The 21,349-nt window shown below is 56.6% G+C and overlaps 1 protein-coding gene across 10 annotated transcripts; it reads left to right on the top strand.

Annotated features, from left to right (window-relative positions):
• The first annotated feature begins 318 nt into the window (after nucleotides 1–318).
• SLC16A5 (solute carrier family 16 member 5) lies at nucleotides 319–20,233 on the top strand. 10 transcript variants are annotated; one of them, XM_069542147.1, is made up of 8 exons: nucleotides 335–431; nucleotides 3,053–3,207; nucleotides 4,297–4,344; nucleotides 5,859–6,012; nucleotides 10,413–10,659; nucleotides 13,754–13,897; nucleotides 16,933–17,742; nucleotides 19,083–20,233. In XM_069542147.1, the coding sequence occupies exons 5-8, from the start codon at nucleotides 10,461–10,463 to the stop codon at nucleotides 19,328–19,330; spliced, it is 1,401 nt and encodes a 466-aa protein (XP_069398248.1). In that variant the 5' UTR covers nucleotides 335–431; nucleotides 3,053–3,207; nucleotides 4,297–4,344; nucleotides 5,859–6,012; nucleotides 10,413–10,460; the 3' UTR covers nucleotides 19,331–20,233. The 10 variants fall into 10 exon arrangements, with proteins under 10 accessions (XP_069398246.1, XP_069398248.1, XP_069398250.1 ...); XM_069542149.1 differs by having other exon boundaries at nucleotides 355–431; nucleotides 3,132–3,207; XM_069542145.1 differs by lacking the exon at nucleotides 3,053–3,207 and having other exon boundaries at nucleotides 319–431.
• The last annotated feature ends 1,116 nt before the right edge of the window (nucleotides 20,234–21,349 follow it).

Raw genomic sequence — 21,349 nt, 5'->3', positions numbered from 1 at the left:
TCCTGCGTTGGAAGCAGAGAGTCTTAACCACTGGGCAGCCAAGGAAGTCCCCAAAGTGGGGAGGGTTTGGGAAGATGATTCTGCCATTTCAGGCAGAGAGGCTGAGGAGAGAGAGCTGTCAAGGCTCAGTGTGTGAGCTGTGTGGGCCTGAAGGGGCCCCAGCTTCAGGAAGAGATAAGACATCTGAGCAAGATCTCAAAGGGAAGAGGCAGTAGAATTAAGCTCAGCTGGATATGAAGATGAAAGTCAAGGGGAAGGAAGGAGGCCCTGGATGGGATGGAGTCAGAGAACAGAGGAAGGGCCTGCTGTGAAGGAAGAGGAAGCTGCTGTGGGCAGTGTAGGGACAGGCTCAGCTCCGGTGACGGTGAGAAAATCTCAAGGAGAAGGGCTTGGAGCTCCAGAACGGGGGTGGCGTAGAGGAGAGACTCTGGGTAAGAAACGCAAAAGGAGGACTTCCCCGGTAGTGCAGGGGTTAAGACTCTGGGTCCCCATTGCAGGGGGCACAAATTCAATCCCTGGTCAGGGAAGTTCTACCTGCCTTGCAATGCAGCCCCCCAAAAAAAGAGAGAGAGAGAGGAGAAAGCTGAGAAGAGTGAGGGGGCTGGAGTGGAGGGGAGGCTGGGGTACTAGGTACCCCAACATTAGGTCTCCAGCTATGGTCAGTCCTGGGAGAGACTTGGCCCCTCAGATTCAAGTTTAGGAGGATCTTTGGGGGATATAGCGAGCCGGGTGGCATGGCCCAGGCCTCTGGGACCAGCTGACAAGTTGATACAGGCCTTGGCAGAGGAGGGCAAACAGGCAGAGGAGGGTGACAGGCAGAAGGTAGAAAAGGAACAGAGCTGGTGGAGTAGGGGAGGGGCTCGCGAACAGGAAGGTGCCGAGGGGCCCAGTGCCAGCAGCGTCCAGAAGAGCCTGGATGGATTGTCCCCACTAACCCAGCAGAGGGCACTCTGTCCATGCCAAGGAGACCGCAGGGTCACGAGCACAGGCCAAGACCCAGAGAGAGGGGCAGAGGGACCAGCATCCCATCCTGGAGCTTCTAAAAAATTAAAATATTTTTAGAGACTTCCCTGATGGTCCAGTGGTTAAGACTCCCAAAGCAGGGGGCATGGGTTTGATCCCTGGTTGGAGAACTAAGATCCCCAATTGCGCATAGTGTGGTCTTATATATATATATATATATATATATATATATATTTAAAGGATCAATAAATATATATATATATATTTTTAAGGATCCTAAGATCCTGGAATGAGGGACTGACTTGGGGTGGGCAATACTCCATTCCTTCACCAAGCCAGTAAGGTAGTATCTGAACAGTACTTAGAACCTCCTCCACACATGGTGACCAATATTGTTATATTCTATGCTACACCCTGTGTTAAGGGCTGGGGCAATGTTGATCAACTGGGCAAGAAAGTTCCCAAAGGCTCAGGGAACTTAGTGTGGGAGACACACAACACTCGGCAGGATTAGGGCCTCAACATGGGAGGTCTGGGAGGCCTTCCTGGAGGAAGGGGCTTCTAAGTTGACACATGCAAGTCAACCAAGGGCTGACCACGTTTTTTGTTATTTGAAAAAAAAGATCATTAGGACAGAGTGTTTCAGGGAATGGAATAACCGGGCAGATCTCAGGCAGGGTTGGCAGATCAGCAGCAGAACATGGTGTTCTTAGTGATATGTGGCAATTTGGTTATTCAATACTAATTGTTTAGTCACTAAGTTGTGTCTGCCTCTTTGCGACCCCATAGACTGTAGCCCACCAGGCTTTTCTGTCCATGGGATTCTCCAAGCAAGAATACTGGAGTGGGTTGCCATTTCCTTCTCCAGGGGATCTTCCTGACCCAGGGATCCAACTCACGTCTCTTGCACTAGCAGGCGGATTCTTTACCACTGAGCCACCAGGGAACCCAACTACTGACTACTTAGAGTTAATTCCTAAAGGTTTATGACTTTGAGCAGCTGCCTCCCTCTCTTTTTGAGCAGATGCCTCAGTTTGCTTCTCTGAGTCCCTGGTCACCCACTTCTCATTTTACAGCTGTGATATGCTCTAACAAAACCGGGCCCGGTGACCAGGCTGCCCCCTCAGAGCAACCCCTGGGGCAGAGTCACAGAGGAAGGCTGCAAGGGTGACCTGTGGGAGTCACAGACCCTAGTTCTGAGCTCTGCAGCCAGTGACTATGCCCCGACCTGGTGGGAGCTTTATTCTGAAGAAGTACCCAGAGTCTGGGATGGAGGAGGGGGTTTGCCCACAGCTCTCTGAGTCTCATCTTGTTGAGCAGAGGTCGAAGATTAGAGTGGGGCTCCCCAGAGGACAGTGGGGTCCTGGGAAACCTAGTTTGATTTTTCCAGAGAGGGTAAGAGCCTCCAGGAAGTCCCTGGGCATTGAGTCCCTAGGTAGGGCCAGAGTACCCACAAATGGGGTGGAGGGCTACACCCAGCCTGTTCTGAGTACCCAGGGCAGGTATAGTCAAGTTCCAGGTTTCCGGTGAGACTCCTGGGACAGGGTGCCAAGTGAGAGTTCTCGACTTTGTGCAGAAAACAAGCCATAGGAAAGCGGAAGCGAGCTTATTTAGAGAAATACGCGTTCCAGAGAGAGAGGTCCCTCTCGGAAGGTGAGAGTGGTTCTGGTATATGGGTTGTCCATTTTTATAGGTTGGTGATTTCTAACAAGTAGGAGGATTATCCAACTCTTTTGGGGTAGAGGCGGGGATTTCCAGGAACTGGGCCACCACCCATTGTTTTGGTCAGCTTTGGAACTATCTTGACATCTGTGTCGTTTAGCATATGCTAACCTGTTACAATGAGCACATAATGAGGCTCAAAGTCTATGAGAAGTTGAATCTTCCCCTATCTCAGCCCCACCGGGTTCTAAGTAGCTTTTTTGCATTCTCAATAGCTGCCTCATTTGTGCGTGTGTGCATGTGATACTTGGAATGATTGTGCCCTGCCCCCCTCCCCTCCTGTCCCACTGCCACCCAGTACTGGGCCAGGCTGAGATAAGGGGTATCCAGACGGTGTAGACCCAGTGTGACCCTCTTTTGTCCCCAGGACACAGGAGTAGGACCTCTCAAAGCCTGAGACCATCCCTTTGGGACCATGGGATAAACCTTAATCCCCTCCTCCCAAGGTTTGTATCTAGGGAACCTCAATCCCAGCACTGTGACTGTTGCCAAGTAAAGGAACCACGGGCACAGATGTCTAAGGTATGACTCACAACTCGATACAGTATCTCTTACCTCACTCACCCAGAAGTTAACTATTCCAGTGGGTGGGAAGTGGTATCTCATTGAGGGTTTGGTTTGCATTTCCCCTGATGAATAATAATGTTGAGTATTTTTTCAATGGGCTTGTTGGCCATTCGCATATCTTCTTTGGAGAAATATCTATTCATATATTTCACCCATTTTTAATGGAATTATTTGTCTTTTTACTGTTTGTAAAAAGTATTTGTAAAAAGTGTTTGTCTTTTTGAGGTTGAGTTGTGAGAGTTCTTTATACATTCTCAATGCAGGTCCCTTATCAAATATATGATTTGCAAATACTTTCTCCCATTCTGAGAGTTATCTCTTCACTTTCCTGATGGTGTCCTTTAGTGCACAAATGTTTTTAGCTTTTCGGCTGCACCAGGCAGCATGCGGAGATCTTAAACTGTCAGAGAAGTCCAAACCTTTTTTTTTTTTTCCTTTGTCACTTCTGCTTTTGCTGTAGTGTCGAAGAAGAACTCATTGCCTGATCCAAGGTCATGAAGAGTTAACTGCTATGCTTCCTTTTAAGAATTTTTATAGTTTTAGTGTTGTGTTTTGTTTTTTAAACGGTATGAGGTAGCAATCCAACCACATTCTTTTACATGCAGCTATATATTCTTCCCACCCTATACTGTCTCAGCACCCTGACGGAAAATTAACTGACTGTAAATGTAAGGGCTTATTCTCAATTCTGTTTCACTGATCTATACATCTACCCAGTAGTACCACACCATCTTGATTGCTGTAGGTTTGCACTAACTATACATTTTAAACAATACCTATCAAGGCTTGGCTAGGTGGGAGAGGAGCACGAGCAGAGGAAGTGCGGGCCCTCTGACCCGCTCCCAGGGCTGAGGGGGTCCATCCTCTTCTCTGCTCCTCGACAGCTGCCTGCCCGGCCTCCTCTGGATGTGGCCTTCAAAGCTCTAGGTTTTCACTGGGAGGAAGCTAGAGCCTCCCAAGAAGGAATCCTGCACCCTGGCCGCCTACGCGACTGCCGCTGGGAGGTGCCGTCTCTTACCCCACGCTTTCTGCCTTCCATTCCAGGGGTCCTGGAATCAGAGCGGGAAAATCAAGAAGCTCGATAGCGAGCAGGTGGGCTACGCCAATTACTTGTTAATTACGTACCTACGCGCCCGTAGGCGCCGGGAGCCCGGCCGGGGCTGCTGGAGTGGTCCGGACCACTCGGAGGAGGGGGCGAGGTTGCAAGCATGGAGTGCCTCCCCGCTCCCCCGGGCCTGGTCCCGAGGCCTCCCGCCAGGCTCCAGGAGACGCGGAGGTGGTCCCGCCCACCCGCGCCCTGCGCCCGCCCCTCGGTCCCTGCTGCCGCCCGGCGTCCTGCCGCCTCCTCCGCGGGCGGGCCGGGCCGCAGGAAGCCGCTCGGCGGGAGTGGAGCCGCCCCTCCGCCGGGCCCGTGCGAGCCGGTGAGCAGGCTCCCCGGGAACCCCCCACGGCCCCCGAGGTGTCTTCCCTCGCCGGGGTCCCCGTGGGCACCGTCGCGGACCCGCCCCGCCGGGGACCTCCGGGGCCCTTTGCCCGCCGGTTGGGGGTGAGGATCCTTGTCCGCGTCCCGCGGGCCGCTCTAGCCTGGGATGGCTGGGGACCCCCACGGCCTGGCGGGTGAGGGGACAGGCACCACCCAAGGCCTGGGCTGAAACCTCCCCAGGGGACGGCGCCTGGACGTCCCAGAAGCCCCACCCAGAGGAGATCCGCCGTGAGGGGGAGGGTGGGAAGCAAGCCCTGTGGAAACTGATCCGGACGGCAGGGAATGTGCCAGGGTGGCAAGAGGTCATGAGGTTTCTGCTGCCTCGCCCATCCCCCTTCCAGGCCGTGGTCAACCGGGGCCCCTGTCTGGATGGTGGGGGCACCTCTGGAGGCAGAGAAGGGAGGAGGGTGACCGGCTCCAGCTGGCCCACCTCTGGAACCGCCTTCTTCCTTCCCCAGGCTCCTGCCAGGTCCGGGAATTTGAAGGCTTGTCCGCCCCAAGCTCAGGCTGGCTCGGGCTGCTCCCCTCTCGGGCAGGAATCTCACTCCTGCCTGTCCTCTGCCCTGGGCTTCAGGCCTGGCATCCTGCCTGGTGTGGGGCCTGGGGAGGGAGGGGGTCTCCAGGGTCTGGCCATCCTTCCACTGTTGGAAAAGGTGATGGTTCCTTGTTTTCCTCTCACCAGCTCTTCGCCAGGAGAAGAGAGCAGAGGTCCAGGGGGAGGCCCTTGCACACCAGGACCCTAACCCCAGACCCCTGCGTGAGAGCATCACTGCCCTTTTTTGCCTGTACCTGCAAGCTCGGGGGTGCTGGGGATGGATTCTGAGGGCCTGGCCAGTCTCCTGGCGTAAGATGGGAAGCCCTAAAAAACAGACCAGGCACTGTGTGTCATGGGAAAAGGACAGGAGATGTCATCTGAACTTCCGTCCACACAGCCAGCTTTGGGTCACCTGGCATGAGGATGGTCGTTCTCTCTGGGCAGCAGGTCCCTGAGGACTGAGGTCAGCAGCTCCCGTGGCAAGCTGCTCACCTCCAGTCCCGGGAAGTGAGAGTGAAGCATCTCCAGCCCTGTCTCCTTCCTTGCCCCAACTGCATGCCAGGGGGTGATCATGACTCCTGGTTCCAGGTACAAAGGGAAGACAGCTTCTCTGCCGGGGCAGAGGCGGAACCAGAGCCCACACTGCTACTCTGTTCCGCTTGAGTCTTCTGGAATGGACCTGCCTGCCCGGAAACCAGCTCACCCTTGTTCCTGGGCTTGCCTGCCCCCCCGAGGAGCACAGGTGAGTCACATTGATATTACCTTTTGGGCTCAGGTGGAGGCCAGGTGGGCGGCTATGAACAGGTCCCTCCCTGCTCATAGTGTAGAAGTGGGAGGAGAAATGCAGGTGACAGCAATAAGCACGGAAGGATCCACTCCAGTTTGGTGTGAAAACTACTATTAAGGAGAGAAGTACAGGAAAGGGCCTTAGAGTTGGGGGTCAGCATAGCTTCCTGGAGATGCCGCTGGGGCTGACTCTTGAAGGACCGACTGGACTTCTCTCTGGCTGAGGATTTTGGAATCTCAGCAACCGAGTTCCCGAGGAGCGACCAATTGGCTCGGGGAGGGGGTGCTGGAGGACCAACAGGAGAGAAAAGCTCTGCGTGTGACCTGGGAGTTGTCTGGGGGCTGTATGGGAGGGCACAGCCTCCTTGGAGAAGGCCAAAGTGCAAGCCAGCCCCTAGAGAGAGGCCAGGGTAAAGAGAGAACAAATGAGCTTAGGGTTTCCTGGGCTCTGATTGTCCCCTGAGGCCTGGAGGGAGGAGAAACCAGCTCCACTGAAAGGTTCTGAGGGAAGGTAGGTGCAGGGTGAAGGTCAGAATTCTGGACAGAGTTCACTGGAGGGGAGGCTCAGAGGAGTAATTGCTGATAAGGGCACCAGAGGCCTCTGTGTGGAGGGGCAGGAGGCAAGGGCAATGGAGAGGGGACCAGAGCCGGGCAGGGGGTTGGGGGCCCCCACGTGTCTCCTCTCCCATCTTCCTTCTCCCTGCCACCTCTGGTCAGAGACAGCCTGCTGCTCGGAAGGGGCGTGGGGGGGGTACTGGGGGTGGGGCACCGTGGTGAGGGACCAGCCGGAGGGAAGGCTGATGGCCCTTCTGGGAGGAAAGTGGAAAGTGGCAGGTCCAGGAAGATGGAGGGGCCGGGGTGTGTGGAGGAGGGGTGAGCACTGGAGCAGGGTGGGGAGACTTGACATTCACAGGCGGGATCAGGTGGCATCCGTGGCCTTTCTACTTGCTGAGGGAACAGAAATCCTGGTAGGAGTGAGAGCCAGTTTGCTGGAGGAGGATCTGAGGTTTGCCCCCAAGCTTGGGGCCGAGCCAGAAGAATCGGGGCTGGGGGATCTCTAGGGCCTGTGTGACGTGCAGGAGCCAGGAGGGCAAGAGGTGTTCCTAGCCCACACGCAGGACTCAAGGTCACGCACACACACTCACACTCACACACTCACTCTCCCAGGCTAGGATGAATGGGCTACTCACCGTGGCAGGGCCTCTGGGGGTCCTCTGGGGAGGGAAGAGGCCTGTGCTGGAGAAGGGCTAGGGGTTGGAGCCCAGGAAGGAGGCAGTTAGGCTGGATCCAGCTTGGGTGCTGTGTTGAAGCTCCAGGGCCTGGGGGGAAGGTGTGGGGTGCTGGGCTGGGCAGGAAGAGGTGTTTCCTATTTCTGATAGTTTCCTGAGTTTCCGTGGATCTTCAGGGCCTGGGGCAGAAAGGAGGGAGGCTGTGGGGACCGGAGCGCCCGGGATGGCTGGCTTCACGGAGACTGCTCTGCTCTCACTGCCTGGCGAGGGTTGAGGTTGGGGCCCCTGCGGGCCAGGGAGCAGGGGGAGAGGCAGGATGGAGGGGACTGGAAAAGGGCTTTTCATCTGGGGAGGGGGCTGGGCGTCGAGGCCTGGATAAGGCAGCTTCTATGATGGGGGCAGTGACCCTGGTGGTGGCGAGGAACCAAGGTGGGACTGAGCCAAGGCTGTGGGGGGTGCGTTTGTCTGCATAGCACGCGGCCCTGTTTGTGTGTGTCCGTTTGTCTGCAGCACCTGTCTGTCTGTCTCTGGGCTTGCCTGAGTGTGTCTGGGGGTGTGCTGCTGCACGTGTGTGTGTCTGAGCATGTGTATCTCTGTGCGTGTCATGCCCTCCTGAACGCGTGACTGTGTGTGTCCCTGTGTCTCTGGGTTTTTCTGTATGTAAGTGTGGGTCTGCATGTAACTCTGTGTGCCTGGTGGTCCCGTGTGTTTCTCTCTGCCTGTCTGGTGTGTGTCTATGTGTCTGTGTGTGTACCTACGTAAGTGCACGTCTGTGTGTGTAACTGTGCCCATCTGTGTGAATGGGTATCTTTCTACACATTCCTGTGTGACTGTGTATGCACGGGTGTTATGTATGTTTGTATTCTTTGTATGTGCTTGTGCACCTTTCTATGTATTCATGTGATTGTGTGTTGTACGTGTTGTATGTTATATGTGTGTTACGTGTGGTGTGTGTAAGTTGTGTAGTATGTGGTATGTGTGTTGTGTGGTATATGTGCGTGATGTGTGTGCTGTGTGTATGTGTACTGTATGTGTGGGGTGATGTGTGGTGTGTTGTGTGTGTGTGGTGTGTGCTGTGTGTGTGGTGTGTGCAGTGTGTGTGTATGTGATGTGTGTGGTGTGCTGTGTGTGTGCAGTGTGTGTGTGATGTGTGTCTGTGTGTGCTGTGTGTGGTGTGTTGTGTGTCTGTGTGTGTGGTGTGCTGTGTGTGGTGTGTCTGTGTGTGATGTGTGTGGTATGCTGTGTGTGTGTGATGTGTGTGGTGTGCTGTGTGTGTGGTGTGTGCAGTGTGTGTGTGTGGTGTGCTGTGTGTGTGTGCAGTGTGTGATGTGTATGGTGTGTTGTGTGTGTGTGATGTGTGTGGTGTGCTGTGTGTGTGCGCAGTGTGTCTGTGTGTGTGATGTGTGTGGTGTGCTGTGTGTGGTGTGTTGTGTGTCTGTGTGTGTGATGTGTGTGGTGTGCTGTGTGTGTGGTGTGCTGTGTGTGTGTGGTGTGTGCAGTGTGTGTGTGTGTGATGTGTGTGGTGTGCTGTGTGTGTGTGGTGTGTGTGGTGTGCAGTGTGTGTGTGGTGTGCTGTGTGTGTGTGCAGTGTGTCTGTGTGTGTGTGATGTGTGTGGTGTGTTGTGTGTGTGTGATGTGTGTGGTGTGCTGTGTGTGTGCAGTGTGTGTGTGATGTGTGTCTCTGTGTGTGTGCTGTGTGTGTGTGTGTGATGTGTGTGGTGTGTTGTGTGTCTGTGTGTGTGATGTGTGTGATGTGCTCTGTGTGTGTGTGTGATGTGTGTGGTGTGCTGTGTGTGTGTGCAGTGTGTCTGTGTGTGTGTGATGTGTGTGGTGTGCTGTGTGTGTGGTGTGTGTGGTGTGCAGTGTGTGTGTGGTGTGCTGTGTGTGTGTGCAGTGTGTCTGTGTGTGTGTGATGTGTGTGGTGTGCTGTGTGTGTGTGCAGTGTGTCTGTGTGTGTGTGTGATGTGTATGATGTGTTGTGTGTGTGTGGTGTGTGTGGTGTGCTGTGTGTGTGTGCAGTGTGTCTGTGTGTGTGTGATGTGTGTGGTGTGTTGTGTGTGTGATGTGTATGGTGTGTTGTGTGTGTGTGGTGTGTGTGGTGTGCTGTGTGTGTGCAGTGTGTGTGTGATGTGTGTCTCTGTGTGCTGTGTGTGATGTGTGTGGTGTGTTGTGTGTCTGTGTGTGTGATGTGTGTGATGTGCTCTGTGTGTGTGTGTGATGTGTGTGGTGTGCTGTGTGTGTGTGCAGTGTGTCTGTGTGTGTGTGATGTGTGTGGTGTGCTGTGTGTGTGCAGTGTGTGATGTGTGTGGTGTGTTGTGTGTGTGTGATGTGTGTGGTGTGCTGTGTGTGTGTGTGCAGTGTGTCTGTGTGTGTGTGATGTGTGTGGTGTGTTGTGTGTGTGATGTGTGTGGTGTGCTGTGTGTGTGTGCAGTGTGTCTGTGTGTGTGTGATGTGTGTGGTGTGGTGTGTGTGTGTGCCGTGTGTGTGCTCAGAGAAGCCCGCGCGGGGACAGGCCTCTCTCTGGGACTGTGTGGGGCCTCTTGGCCGTGAGCGCCGTGACAGCAGCGCTGCAGGGAGACTCGGGCTCCGCGCTCGGGCGCTGTGGCGTGGCGCGCTTTGTGCAGCAGCTGCCCACTCAGCGGCCCCCGCCCACTGGCTCCCCGGCTGTCACCGTGGCTCTGACAGGGAGCCTGGCTGTGCCCGGGGTGCTGGAAGCGGGAAGGCTGGCTGGGACATTGGAGAGGTGTCACCGTGCGCCTGTGGCACCGGGACTGAGTGGCTCCAGGCGGCCACCGGCAGTCCTGGCGGGTGCGTGGCCACGGCAGGGCCAGGCAGTCCCACCTGCTGACCCCTAGATGACGGCACAGCTAGAAAGCGTTCCGCCCGCCCACTCGGGCCCACAGTGGTTCACCTGCTGGCCCCTCCTGTCCCTCCTGCCAGGCTGGCTCTGAGAAGTAGGGGAAAGGCGATGCCAAGGCCAGTGTGTGGGCCTCTGGCCACCTCCCAGGGGGTGGCGCCCCTCTGCCGTACCCGGTGCCGGGCGAGAGGAAGGAACGGGTCCAGCCGCCCAGGGGTGGCGGCAGGAAGGCCGGGGCCAGCCGGCAGCTCCCTTCTGTCCCTTCCTCAGGTGACCCGGGCAGCGGTTAGGCTGTGGCTGCAGCACTCGTAGCCAAGGATGCCCCAGGCCTTGGAGCGCTCCGAGGGCTGCTGGGCCTGGGTGGTGCTGCTGGCCTCCGTGGTGACGCAGGGCCTCACCCTGGGCTTCCCCACGTGCATCGGCATCTTCTTCACCGAACTGCAGCGTGAGTTCCGGGCCAGCAACAGCGAGACTTCCTGGTTCCCCTCCATCCTGACAGCCATGCTCCACGCAGGGGGTGAGCAGGGTGGGGAGGGACCGGGTGTGGGCTGGGGTGCGGGGAGGGATGAGAAGGAGCTCGGGGGGAAGGGAGGAAGCCACAACCTCTCCGGCCTCCTGGGTCCCTCTCTCTGGGGCCATAGATTTCGCCTGGTGCTGTGAATTCCTGGGATGTCATCTTGATTTCAGCAGGGCCAGTTCCCGCACCCAGGATCCTGTGGCGCTGGGCTGGGCTGAGCTGGACTGGGCTGGGGAGGGGCACAGGGCAGGGAGGCCCCCAGGATGTAAAGCCGGTCCTCCTGATGAGCGTGGGAGGATCGAGCCAGACCATAAGAGTGCGGGGGCACAAGCCACAGAACAGCGAGGCTTCCCGCGGGGTGATCTCTTGGAACCTTAGTTTTTCCCTCTGCCATTTGGGGGTAACAGCCAGCAGCCCCAGGCTGCCCACCTCCCACACAAGGTTGCAGAGAAGATCACAGAGTCCAGCCAGGTCTGAGAGCTTGGGCAGTGGAAACTGCCCTCATCGGGGCTTCAGGACAGGAAGCAGAGGTCTGGAGAAGGACCCCAGGAGCAAGAGGGGGCAGTGCAAGAACCCCGTCTCTCACCAGGAAGCAGAGGGCGGGGGAGATGGAGGGCAGTCCCTTCAGTTCCTGGTTGCCTTCTCCAGGGATGTGAAGGGCTCACCTTGACCCCAGGGAAAGAGAAGGGGCCCGGGTGGGTTCTCCACAATAGCCTTGGGCTCACAGGACTGCCCCCCCATTCCTGGGAGCTCTCCAGGGAGACTCCATGGGCAGTGACCTCTGGGGGGGGGGCTCGACTTGACAGCCCTCCGGGCTCTCCTCACCCCTGTTTGCCTGTCTCAGGTGATCCATCTCCCCGCCCTCCACCGGCACCGGGAGGGAAGTCAGACTGGGATAGAAGCCACCTTCACTGGGGCATGGGCTCAGGGCAAGGAGCAAAGCCAGGCCTGGCTCAGACTGCACAACCTTTCAGCCAACAAGCATGGGCAGAAGTGTGAATCTCAGATGGTTCCTTTGCTGCAACTGGAGAGGGGTCTGGGCCAGGGACTAGGAACCGAGCATTCAGTGGGGACCCTGCTCCCCAGCCAGCTTCAGACTCACGCCCAGGAGGTATGCCAACATTCCGGCCAGCCCAGGACTCCTATAGGTCTGTCTTACATACACACACACACGCACCTTTAGGCCATGCTCATTCAGAGTATTATGGAGATTTTTAACTTGCAACTATCCTTGATCCTAAGTACCCCCAAAACCCACACATTTTAGAGATGAAGACAAGCCAGCACGGAGTATCCGAGGCCTTACCCATGCTGTAGAGTGAGTTTGGGGAAGAAACCGTGCCCATGCAGAGGGAGCATTTGCCTCCCAGTGCCCCACCCCAGCACCCTCTGCTATCTCAGCTAAGCTGGCACACGTCCCAGCCCCCGCCCCACACACGGTGACTCAGGGCTTTCCCCAATGTCACCTTTCCAAAGTCAGGTCAAAGTATGGGGGTGGGAAGGATGTGTGGGTCAGCGGTCATGTCCATTTCAAAGCCTCTCCTCTCCCTCTGTGGCTGCCTCTCCTTGATTACCTTTGAGGATGGGCCGCTCACTTCCTCTGTTACTCTCACACTCAGACTGGCTCACACCCACACACCCTCTCTCCACACCCAGCACCCAAACTCACATTGCGTGTGCACACACACTTTCTCTGTCCCTTTGGCTGCACTCTGGGAGCGTTAACTCTGGAGAAACTCTATGGTATGTATTTGGGAGGGCGGGGTAGGGCGGGCTGGGGCAAGGTATTTGGCAGATGGGGCCCTCTGAGGTGTCAAGGAGCAGCCTGCCAGGGCTGGCTCACTTCTACTCCGGGTCTGCACTGATGAGAAAGCAGCTCAGGGTAGAGGTGGGGGAGGACAGGCCCTTCTCCATCAGAAGCCAAACATCCAGCGATGCAAGACTTTGGTGGTGGCTGGAGGGAATGGGGGAGGGGAGACGGTACCCCACACACTTTTCTCCAGAGGCTGGAGCAAGGGGCGCAGCGTAGCCCGAGGCCCTGGGCTGCCCACCCTGAACAGGTTGAGGATGGTGGGAGGGCTGTGGCCAGTCCTCCTGAGGATGGGGGAGAGGGGAATGAGGACTGGAGGTGCTCCCTGTGATGTAACCGCCCTGGGACTGTGGTCCGCTGAGACCAACCCCTGCGAGGGGCATCCACCCAGGTCACGATTTCACCCAGATGGATGTGGCCTCTGGTCAGTGCAGTGAAGGGCCTTAGTCTGTACCTCTGGGAATCCTGGTCAGGGTCAAACTGAATATTTACAGCACCTCACCTCACAGCTGCTCAGACATCACCCAGCCTGACCCCTCAGTCTCTGCAGGGGGAAATCAAGGCCTAGAAACGGACTGGCCTTGCTTGGCCTGTAGCCGGTCTTTAGCAGGGTGGGGATCAGAACCCAGGCGTATGCGTTCCAGGGCTTCTGCTTTGTGCCTTTTTTTTTTTTAATTGAGGGCTTCCTCGGGTGGTTCAGTGGTGAAAAAATCCACCTGCCAGTGCAGGAGACGCAGCAGATCCAGGTTCAATCCCTGGGTCAGGAAGATCCCCTGGAGGAGGAAATGTTAGCCCACTCCAGTATTCTTGCCTGGAAAATCCCATGGACAGAGGAGCCTGGCGGGCTACAGTTCATAGGTTGCAAAGAGTCAGACGTGGCTGAGTGACAGCACGCACGCATTTATTATTTATTGTTGGCTGTGCTGTCTTTGTTGCGCTGCAGGCTTTCCTCTAGTTGTAGCGAGTGGGGGCTCCTCATCGCGGAGCACAGGCTCCGGGGTCTGTCGGCTTTGGTGGTTGAGCTCCTGGGCTGCAGAGCACAGTTTCATTGCTCTGTAGTTGTGGTGCATGGGCTTCGTCGCTCCATGGCATGTGGGATCTTCCCGGATCAGGGATCGAACCCATGTCTCCTGCATTGGCAGGCGGATTCTTTACCACTGAGCCCCCCAGGGAAGCCTTTAAGCCACCTGCTAGTTGTTCCTGGAAGCCCCTCCCAAGCCTGTTCTCTCCCTCCCTCTGACCTCGTCATTCAGCTGTCACCTGCCATCTGCCCCCTCCCCACAGGCCCCCTGTGTAGTATCCTGGTGGGACGCTTTGGCTGCAGAGCGACGATGATGCTGGGCGGCGTGCTGGCCAGCCTGGGCATGGTGGCCGGCTCCTTCTGCCGCACCCTCGGCCAGCTCTACCTCACGGCAGGATTCATCACAGGTGACTGTCATTTCATTTCGAGAGTTGCTGGGTAGGTACTGGGTATGAGACTGAAAAGGGCCAGATGTGGTGAACAGGGCAAGCAAAGCTCTGAATCTTCTGGGGCTGCTCACAGCCACTCGAGGCAGACGAACAATGAACAGATAAGTAACGAGGGTCAATCCTGACAAGTGCCCGAGAAGACAGGACTGCTGATGCTGTAGTGTCCTCGTTCGGGTGAGGTTGGGCAGAGATTAGACAAGTTAAGAGGTGAAATGACTAAAACAGCCAGTGCAAAAGATACAGCAGGGTTGGAGGAGGTTGCTGCTTTTTTTTTTTTTTGGCTGTGCCTGAGGCTTGTCGGATCTCGCTTACCGGACCAGGGATGGAACCCGCGCCCCCTGCAATGGAAGCATGGAGTCTTAACTCTGACCACCAGGGAAGTCCCAGCTTGCTGCTTTCAACAGAACTGTCAGGGAAGGCTTTGCAGAGGAGGTGACATTTGGTCAGAAGGAGGTGAGGCATCTGCCACCAGGCTCCCAGGGAAGAACATACCAGAAGGAGCAGCAAGACCAAAGGCCCAGGAATACTCTTGGAGCACTGAGGACACAGGGTAGAAGTGAAAGTGAAGGAGTCCTACTCTTTGCGACTCCATGGACTGTAGAGCCTATGAAATTCCCCAGGCCAGAATACTGGAGTGGGTAGCTGTTCCCTTCTCTAGGCAATCTTTCCAACCCAGGGATCGGACCCAGGTCTCCCACATTGCGGGTCTCCCACATTGCAGGTGGATTCTTTACCAGCTGAGCCACCAGGGAAGCCCAATAGGGTAGAAGCCTGTGAACAAAGGTCAAGAAGGTGGGGGGCGGGGGCGGCATGGCCGCAGGGGAAAAGGCCAGATAGGGTAGCTCAAAGGCTTTGTAGTGAGATGGGAAGCCCTGTGAGGGGTTTGGGCAGAGAGATGTCATCCAGCCACTATTTGTGAAGAACTAGGTACTACCCTGGGGGCTTCCCAGGTGGCGCTAGTGGTAAAGAACCCACCTGTCAGTGCAGGAGACGTAAGAGACACGGGTTCCATCCCTGGGTGGGGAAGAGGCCCTGGAGGAGTGCCCAGCAACCCACTCCAGTATTCTCGCCTGGAGAATCCCATGGACAGAGGAGCCTGGTGGGCTACAGTCCATAGGGTCCCAAAGAGTCAGACATGACTGAAGCAACTTAGCAAGCATGCATGCAGGCAGTACCCTAGCTGTGGTATTGTGAACACACCGTAGGGGGCTAGGCTGGGAGCAACACAGCAGTTGTCATCGCTCAGCCAGGCGGCAGCTACAACCTTAAACCAGGGTGGTATGATGGAGGCAAAGGGAAGGGGTCTTGTTCAGGATTGCAGGTGAGGTACAGAGAAGGACACGAGGGTGACCCAAGAGCCAAGGGTGACACCAAGGGTGGAATGGAAGAGTGGAGTGGCCGCTAACTACGATGGGGACCCTAGGGGAAGAGCAGGTTCAAGGGCAGGTGGGAAGCTCAGGTTTGGACACACCTGGTCTGGCCCTGAGCTGGAGTGGCCAGCTGGGGAGTCCTGAGAGCCCTGGTATTCAGGTCTTGAGATGAGGTTATCACCCTGCTGTCACTAAGGGAACGAGGGAAGAGGGATGATAAGGACTGGGGTCTGGGGCCCAGGACATGGACACTCCAGTGGTTCACGGCCTGGGCAGGAAGAAGTGACAGAGAGGTAGAAGGAGAACCAGGAGAGTGGTTTCTTGACAAAGGAAGTGAGGAAAGCGCTCAAGGACGAGGAGGAGGAGGGAGGGACCGTGAAGCCACTGATGGATCAGATTGAGCCGACATCAGACTCCATCTGCGGCTTTGTAATGTAGAGGGTGGTAGCCTTGATAATTCTGGAGCAGAGTAAGGATGAAAGTCTGATTTGTTCAAAAGAGAACAACAGGGGAGTTAGTCGGGTGCCCTAGGACGATTCTGGGCTTTCACTGCCGTGGCCTGAGTTGGAAACTGCCATCCCCCAAGCCATGCAATGTGGCTGAAAAAAAGAACAGGAAGGAGGAAATTGAAGACAGTGGAGATAGGATTTCCAAGAAATTTTTATATAAGGGAGCAGAGACATGGGCCGTTATCCAGAAGAGACTGGGGTCAAGAGAGAGTTTTGTTTTCACGGAAGAAATCACAGTGGAGAAGAATGATCTATTAATAGTAAAGAGAAAATGGATGTGGCTGGGAGAGAGGGAAGTTGCTGGAGGGATGTGCCTTGAGCAGACAGGTTGCAGGGAGGAAGTGGAGGGTCGCCCTTGTCTGGGAGCATGGACTGTCCATTGCTACCGGTGGGAAGGAAAGTTGGTCAGCTGAGAGTGATGGGAGAGGGGTTGGGGTGCACAGAGGAAGGCTTGGGGTCAGCAAGAGTGAGGGAGAGTAGACGGTTGATGGAACAGCAGTGGCACCGTGGGAGACCCAAGAGCCACTCTGAGGCCGGTGGTCGGGGCGCGGTGGTGAGCTTTCCTGCACATTCAGCTGTGCAGAGTAGGTGGGGGCGGTGGCATTTGAGCTGTTAGGAGAGCGAGCTGGGGGGGAGGGTATTCCAGGCAGATGGAACGGCAGCTGCACATGTCCAGTAAGTGGGAGCTTGGTGTCCAGAGGAAGAGAAAGAAACCAATGGGGCTTTATCATGGCTAGCGGCCTGAGATGGCACCCAGAGGTGGCCAGAGGCCAGCCCGTGTAGAGCCTTCCAGGGCATAGTAAATACTTTGGCTTTTTTCCTCCATGTGAAGGAAAGTCTCTGGAAGGTGTTAAGCAGGGGAGAGACTTCACCCAATTTAGGCGTTTGAACATCCCCTGGTGCCTTGCCCATGGGAACAGGTGTACCCCCCCGGCAGCCTTGGGAGGGGAGATGCTTCCAGGGAGGTGGTGTGGTGGGCTGATTCCATCTGAAACCCCTAGGTGCCTAGAAGTGGGTCTGGGCTGGAAACGGAACGAAGACAGACCTGGGACGTGACCCCAGGGTCCCCACACCGGGCGCGCCCTGGAGCTGGTCCCCCCTTCTCCCTCCGCAGGCCTGGGCATGTGTTTCAGCTTTCAGTCAAGCATTACCGTGCTGGGACTGTACTTCACCCGCTGGCGGGTGCTGGCCAACGCGCTGGCCTCGGCGGGTGTCTCCCTAGGCATCACGCTCTGGCCGCTGCTCTCCCGTTACCTCCTGGAGGACCTGGGCTGGCGAGGCACCTTCCTCATCTTCGGCGGGGTCCTTCTCCACTGCTGCGTCTGCGGGGCTGTCGTGAAGCCTGTGCCTGCCAGCGTGACCCCAGAGGCCAGAGAAGGCCTCCCCTCACCTTCCAAGAGACCCTCGCAAGGCTGCCTGGTGGCATGTGGCCGGGCCATCCGGCGCCACCTGGCCTTCGACGTCCTGCGGGACAACGTGGGCTACCGCGTATACACGCTGGGGGTTGTCTGGATGATCATGGGTTTCCCGCTGCCCCACGTCTTCCTGGTCCCTTACGCCATTCGGCACGGGGTGGACGAACAAAAGGCAGCCCTGCTCATCTCCGTCATCGGCTTTAGCAACATCTTCCTGCGGCCCATGGCTGGGCTGGTGGCAGGCCGCCGGGAGTTTGCGGGCCACCGCAAGTACCTGTTCAGCCTGGCGACCCTGCTCAATGGGCTCACCAACCTGGTGTGTGTGGCGTCGGCCGACTTCCGGGTCCTGGTGGGCTACTGCCTGGTGTACAGCGTGTCCATGAGCGGCATCGGTGCCCTGCTTTTCCAGGTCCTCATGGACATCGTCCCCATGGACCGGTTCTCCAGTGCCCTGGGGCTCTTCACCATCCTGGAGAGCATCTCCATCCTCATCTCCCCGCCGCTGGCTGGTGAGGCCCTGGGAGTGGAGGGCAAGCGGGGGATGGCCTGGGCGGGGTATGTGTATGCCAGGTCGCTTCAGTCGTGTCTGACTCTTTGAGACTGCATGGACTGAAACCTGCCAGGCCCCTCTGTCAGTGGGATTTTCCCAGCAAGAATACTGGAGTGGGTTGCTATGCCCTTCTCCAGGGGATCTTCCCAACCCAGGGGATCAAACCCTGGTCTCCCGCATTGCGGGCAGATTCTTTACTATCTGAGCCACCAGGGAAGCCCCTATTTGTGATTTTCTCGATCACCTCGGGGGACTGGCCACAGCCTGTTCCCCAGCTGGTGATTATGGTACAGTCAAAAATAAGGCTTTCGGTACCAGACCTACCGCAGTTCTTTGTCTTCCCTTCTGTGCCTCTGTTCTCTTATCAGCAAAGTGGGGATGACAGTAGAATATACCTCATAGGCTGGTTTGTGAGGATCACAGGTCATTCCACAAAGAGGTCAGTAGAGAGCCTGGCATGTGGTAGAAGCTATGTACGTGTCGGGTCTGCTGTTAACACCCTCCTCCTCCAACTTCCTGCCTGAGGGCCCTCGGCAAGTCACGTTCCTTCTGTGAGCCACAGTGTCATCTGCAAAATGCAGATGAGAACACCCACTGTAACTGTCCCGCCCCCTGTGCCAGTCACCGGGTGGGCAGGGCTGAACATGGAGCAATGGTCCCCACCACTCAGGGCTCAGCCTCTGGTGGAAGAGTCGAGGACTAGGGCAAAGAGGCAGCTTTGCGATCATGGTGGTGATTTCGTGCTGGAAGGGAAGCAAACAGATACGGAAGTACAGACCCACTGGAGTGGCCGTGCTGGAAGCTGAGTGTGTGACATTCAGAGTAAAGGGGTGTGTGTGGAGCCTGTGGTGCTGGGGGTGGGGTGGACAGCTGACAGGCAGCGTGCTTATCACAGTCAGGTGACGGGGACTCCCTGCTCTGAGTGTGGCACTGGGAGTTCCAGTTTTCAAGGGAGATCTCCAGGGTTGACGAGCAGGGAGAGCTGACGAGGGCCCAGGGCATGGCTGAGCAGATATTCCAAACGCCACTGGCCCTGGAGTCCTTGGCCACTTGCCACTGAGGGTGAAGGAACCATGCCCTGAAGAGCTGTTCCGGCCTGGGGACTGGCTGCCTGGGCCAGGGCTGGTTTGCTTCTCTTTCCTTTCATTCAACAAATACCTAACGAATGCCAGTGAGGTACCAGCCAGTGTTGGGGAGGCGGCAGGGACAGAACCCCAGCCCTCACAAAGCACACGGTTTAGGGGGTGCAGGCAGCCGACAGTCCCGGGCAGTGACCTGACTTGCTCTCTGTGCCCCCAGGACTCCTCCTGGATGCCACCGACGACTTCAGCTACGTTTTCTACATGTCAAGTTTCTTCCTCATCTCAGCCGCCCTCTTCATGGGCGGCAGTTTCTGTGTCCTGGGAAAGAGGGAGCGGCAGGGCCCGTGGGCTGAGGTCAAAGGAGCCGTCCCAGAAGCTGCCCCGGAGCAGGGCCTCACCACAGAGGACATGGATGGTCCCGAGAAGCGGCTGCGTGTCGAGATCATGTACGTGACCAGCGTCTGAACCCCGGGGTCACTCACCTGTGTGACCAGCTTCTGAGCCCGGAAGTCAGTGAGTCCTGCCTCAGCCCAGGAAGGGGATGTCTGGCTGCTTCGCCAGAGGCTGGGGTGAAGCACTGCCCAGCAGGCCTGACCCGAAAGGCATCCCGGCTCTGCAGGTCAGGACTCAACCAGGAGCTGGGACCTCAGAGGCTGGCCGCCAAACACTCAGGGTTCCTTCCAACAAGCAGAATCCAGGAGCTGGTCCTCCTAACTTTTCCCTTGGGGACCAGAGCCCCTGGGGCCCAGGAGGGTGGGTCTGAGCCCAGCTCGGGTCTGTGGTGACTGGCTTGGCTCAGCTGCCTGCCTATTTGCTGCTGCTACAGCTCAAGACACTGGACCCTCAAGTCCAGCCTGGATGCCTCCCGTGTGATCTCTCTCCATCACCCTCCAGACAGTTCTGGAGAGCTGCTCGCCCCTTCTCCGAGTCCCTCCTGCTCCTCCTTCTTCCCAGGTGGCCCAGCCCATGCCCTAAGGGCTGCCCCCAGCACAGGTTGCCGGGCCCCATGCTTCCTGGAACCTTGGCAAGAGGGGCCTTGGGAGAGAAGTTGTGACGGGGGCCAGGTGGAGGTGTGGGCCCGGATGCAGGCCGTGGATAGATTAAATGTCGGGTGGGGGACCTGTGCAGAGAACTGGAGGGGAGCCCCTGGCTTGGGCCCTAGAATCACAGAAGACTGAGAGACCCCTGCCCGCTCAGGGCCTGCTCAAGGGTCTCCTCCCTCCTTGGCCCCTCCCTGCATCTCAGCTGGAAGATTAGTGTTGGGTGCGGGGAGCCAGCCATCAGATGTGGGGAGGAAGGGTTGCTGGGCAGGGCCCCAAGACCTCTGTGAAATGGAGCTGCTTTCGCAACAGAAGCCCTTTCACTCCCCTCTCCTGTCATTCTTTTCTCCCTGCTGTGTCAGAGGCGTCAGCCCTGGGGTAAGGAGCTGGCTGGGCCACCTGCCAGGCCACCCCTGCTCCCCGTTGGCCTGTGCATCTGGCCTGCAGGTCAGAGCTCCCCCCGCACACATACATTCTTTTTGCTGGTGCTTCCCTGAGGTCATCATCACCTGGGAGCTGCCTCTCATCAGCCCTGGCTTGTCCCAACAGGATACCAACTGAGGGAATAGAAAAACTGTTTGTTTGAACTGTACACACAAAAACATTTTCTGCAGCGGGTTATAAACCCTGTGAAGTAATGAAGCTGAAAAATAGGCCTGGAGTAAGTTTGCTCCCATTCGCCTTCAGGGCTACTCCCAACCTGGACCTTGTTTGTTGATTCAAGCTCAACCGGGTTTCAGCAAGAAAGTCTTATCAGGAGAGAACTGATTTTCTTTTTATGACCTGCTCCAGCCCTCCAGCACAAGTCCAACTGGCATGAGTAAGCACCCTTCTGGATATTGTCTTTTCCAGGATCCACGAGTGCCCCCTTATGGCAAAAAAAAAAAAAAAAAGTAGTATAGAGGTGAGGCAAAGGGCTCTGAGCTGGCATGGAACCTGAATTGATGTTTGACTGCCACAATTTGCTGCCTTGACTCTGGGCACGCAGAAAACAGAGAAGGTTGGCCTAGATAAGCTAAGGTCTCTTCCAGTCTGAAAAGTCTGATCCTAAAGACCCCCCACTGCCTCCCTGTGCCCCAACCTGTCTGCACTTGGTCACCATCCACAGCTTGTACACTGAAGGGAGAATGCACAGCTGGGCACATTTTATCATGTCCTGCCTCCTCCATCTTAACTGAGTGGAAGAGGAGAGAGCTGGGGCTGGTGGGTGGGTGAATACTTTTTTTTTAGAGGTGAGGGCCTCGGAAGCCTTAATTCAGTTCAGTTCAGGCACTCAGTCGTGTCCAACTCTGCGACTCCATGGACTGCAGCACACCAGGTTTCCCTGGCCATCTCCCACCTCCTGGAGCTTGCCCTAACTCATGTCCATTGAGTAGGTAATGCCATCCAACCATCTCATCCTCTGTCATCCCCTTCTCTTGCGTTCAATCTTTCTCAGCATCAG

Source organism: Ovis canadensis, chromosome 11, assembly GCF_042477335.2.
Source record: "Ovis canadensis isolate MfBH-ARS-UI-01 breed Bighorn chromosome 11, ARS-UI_OviCan_v2, whole genome shotgun sequence".
Lineage (NCBI taxonomy): Eukaryota > Metazoa > Chordata > Mammalia > Artiodactyla > Bovidae > Ovis > Ovis canadensis.
Note: the sequence above shows the minus strand (reverse complement) of the source record. Positions and strands in the feature narration are given on the sequence as shown.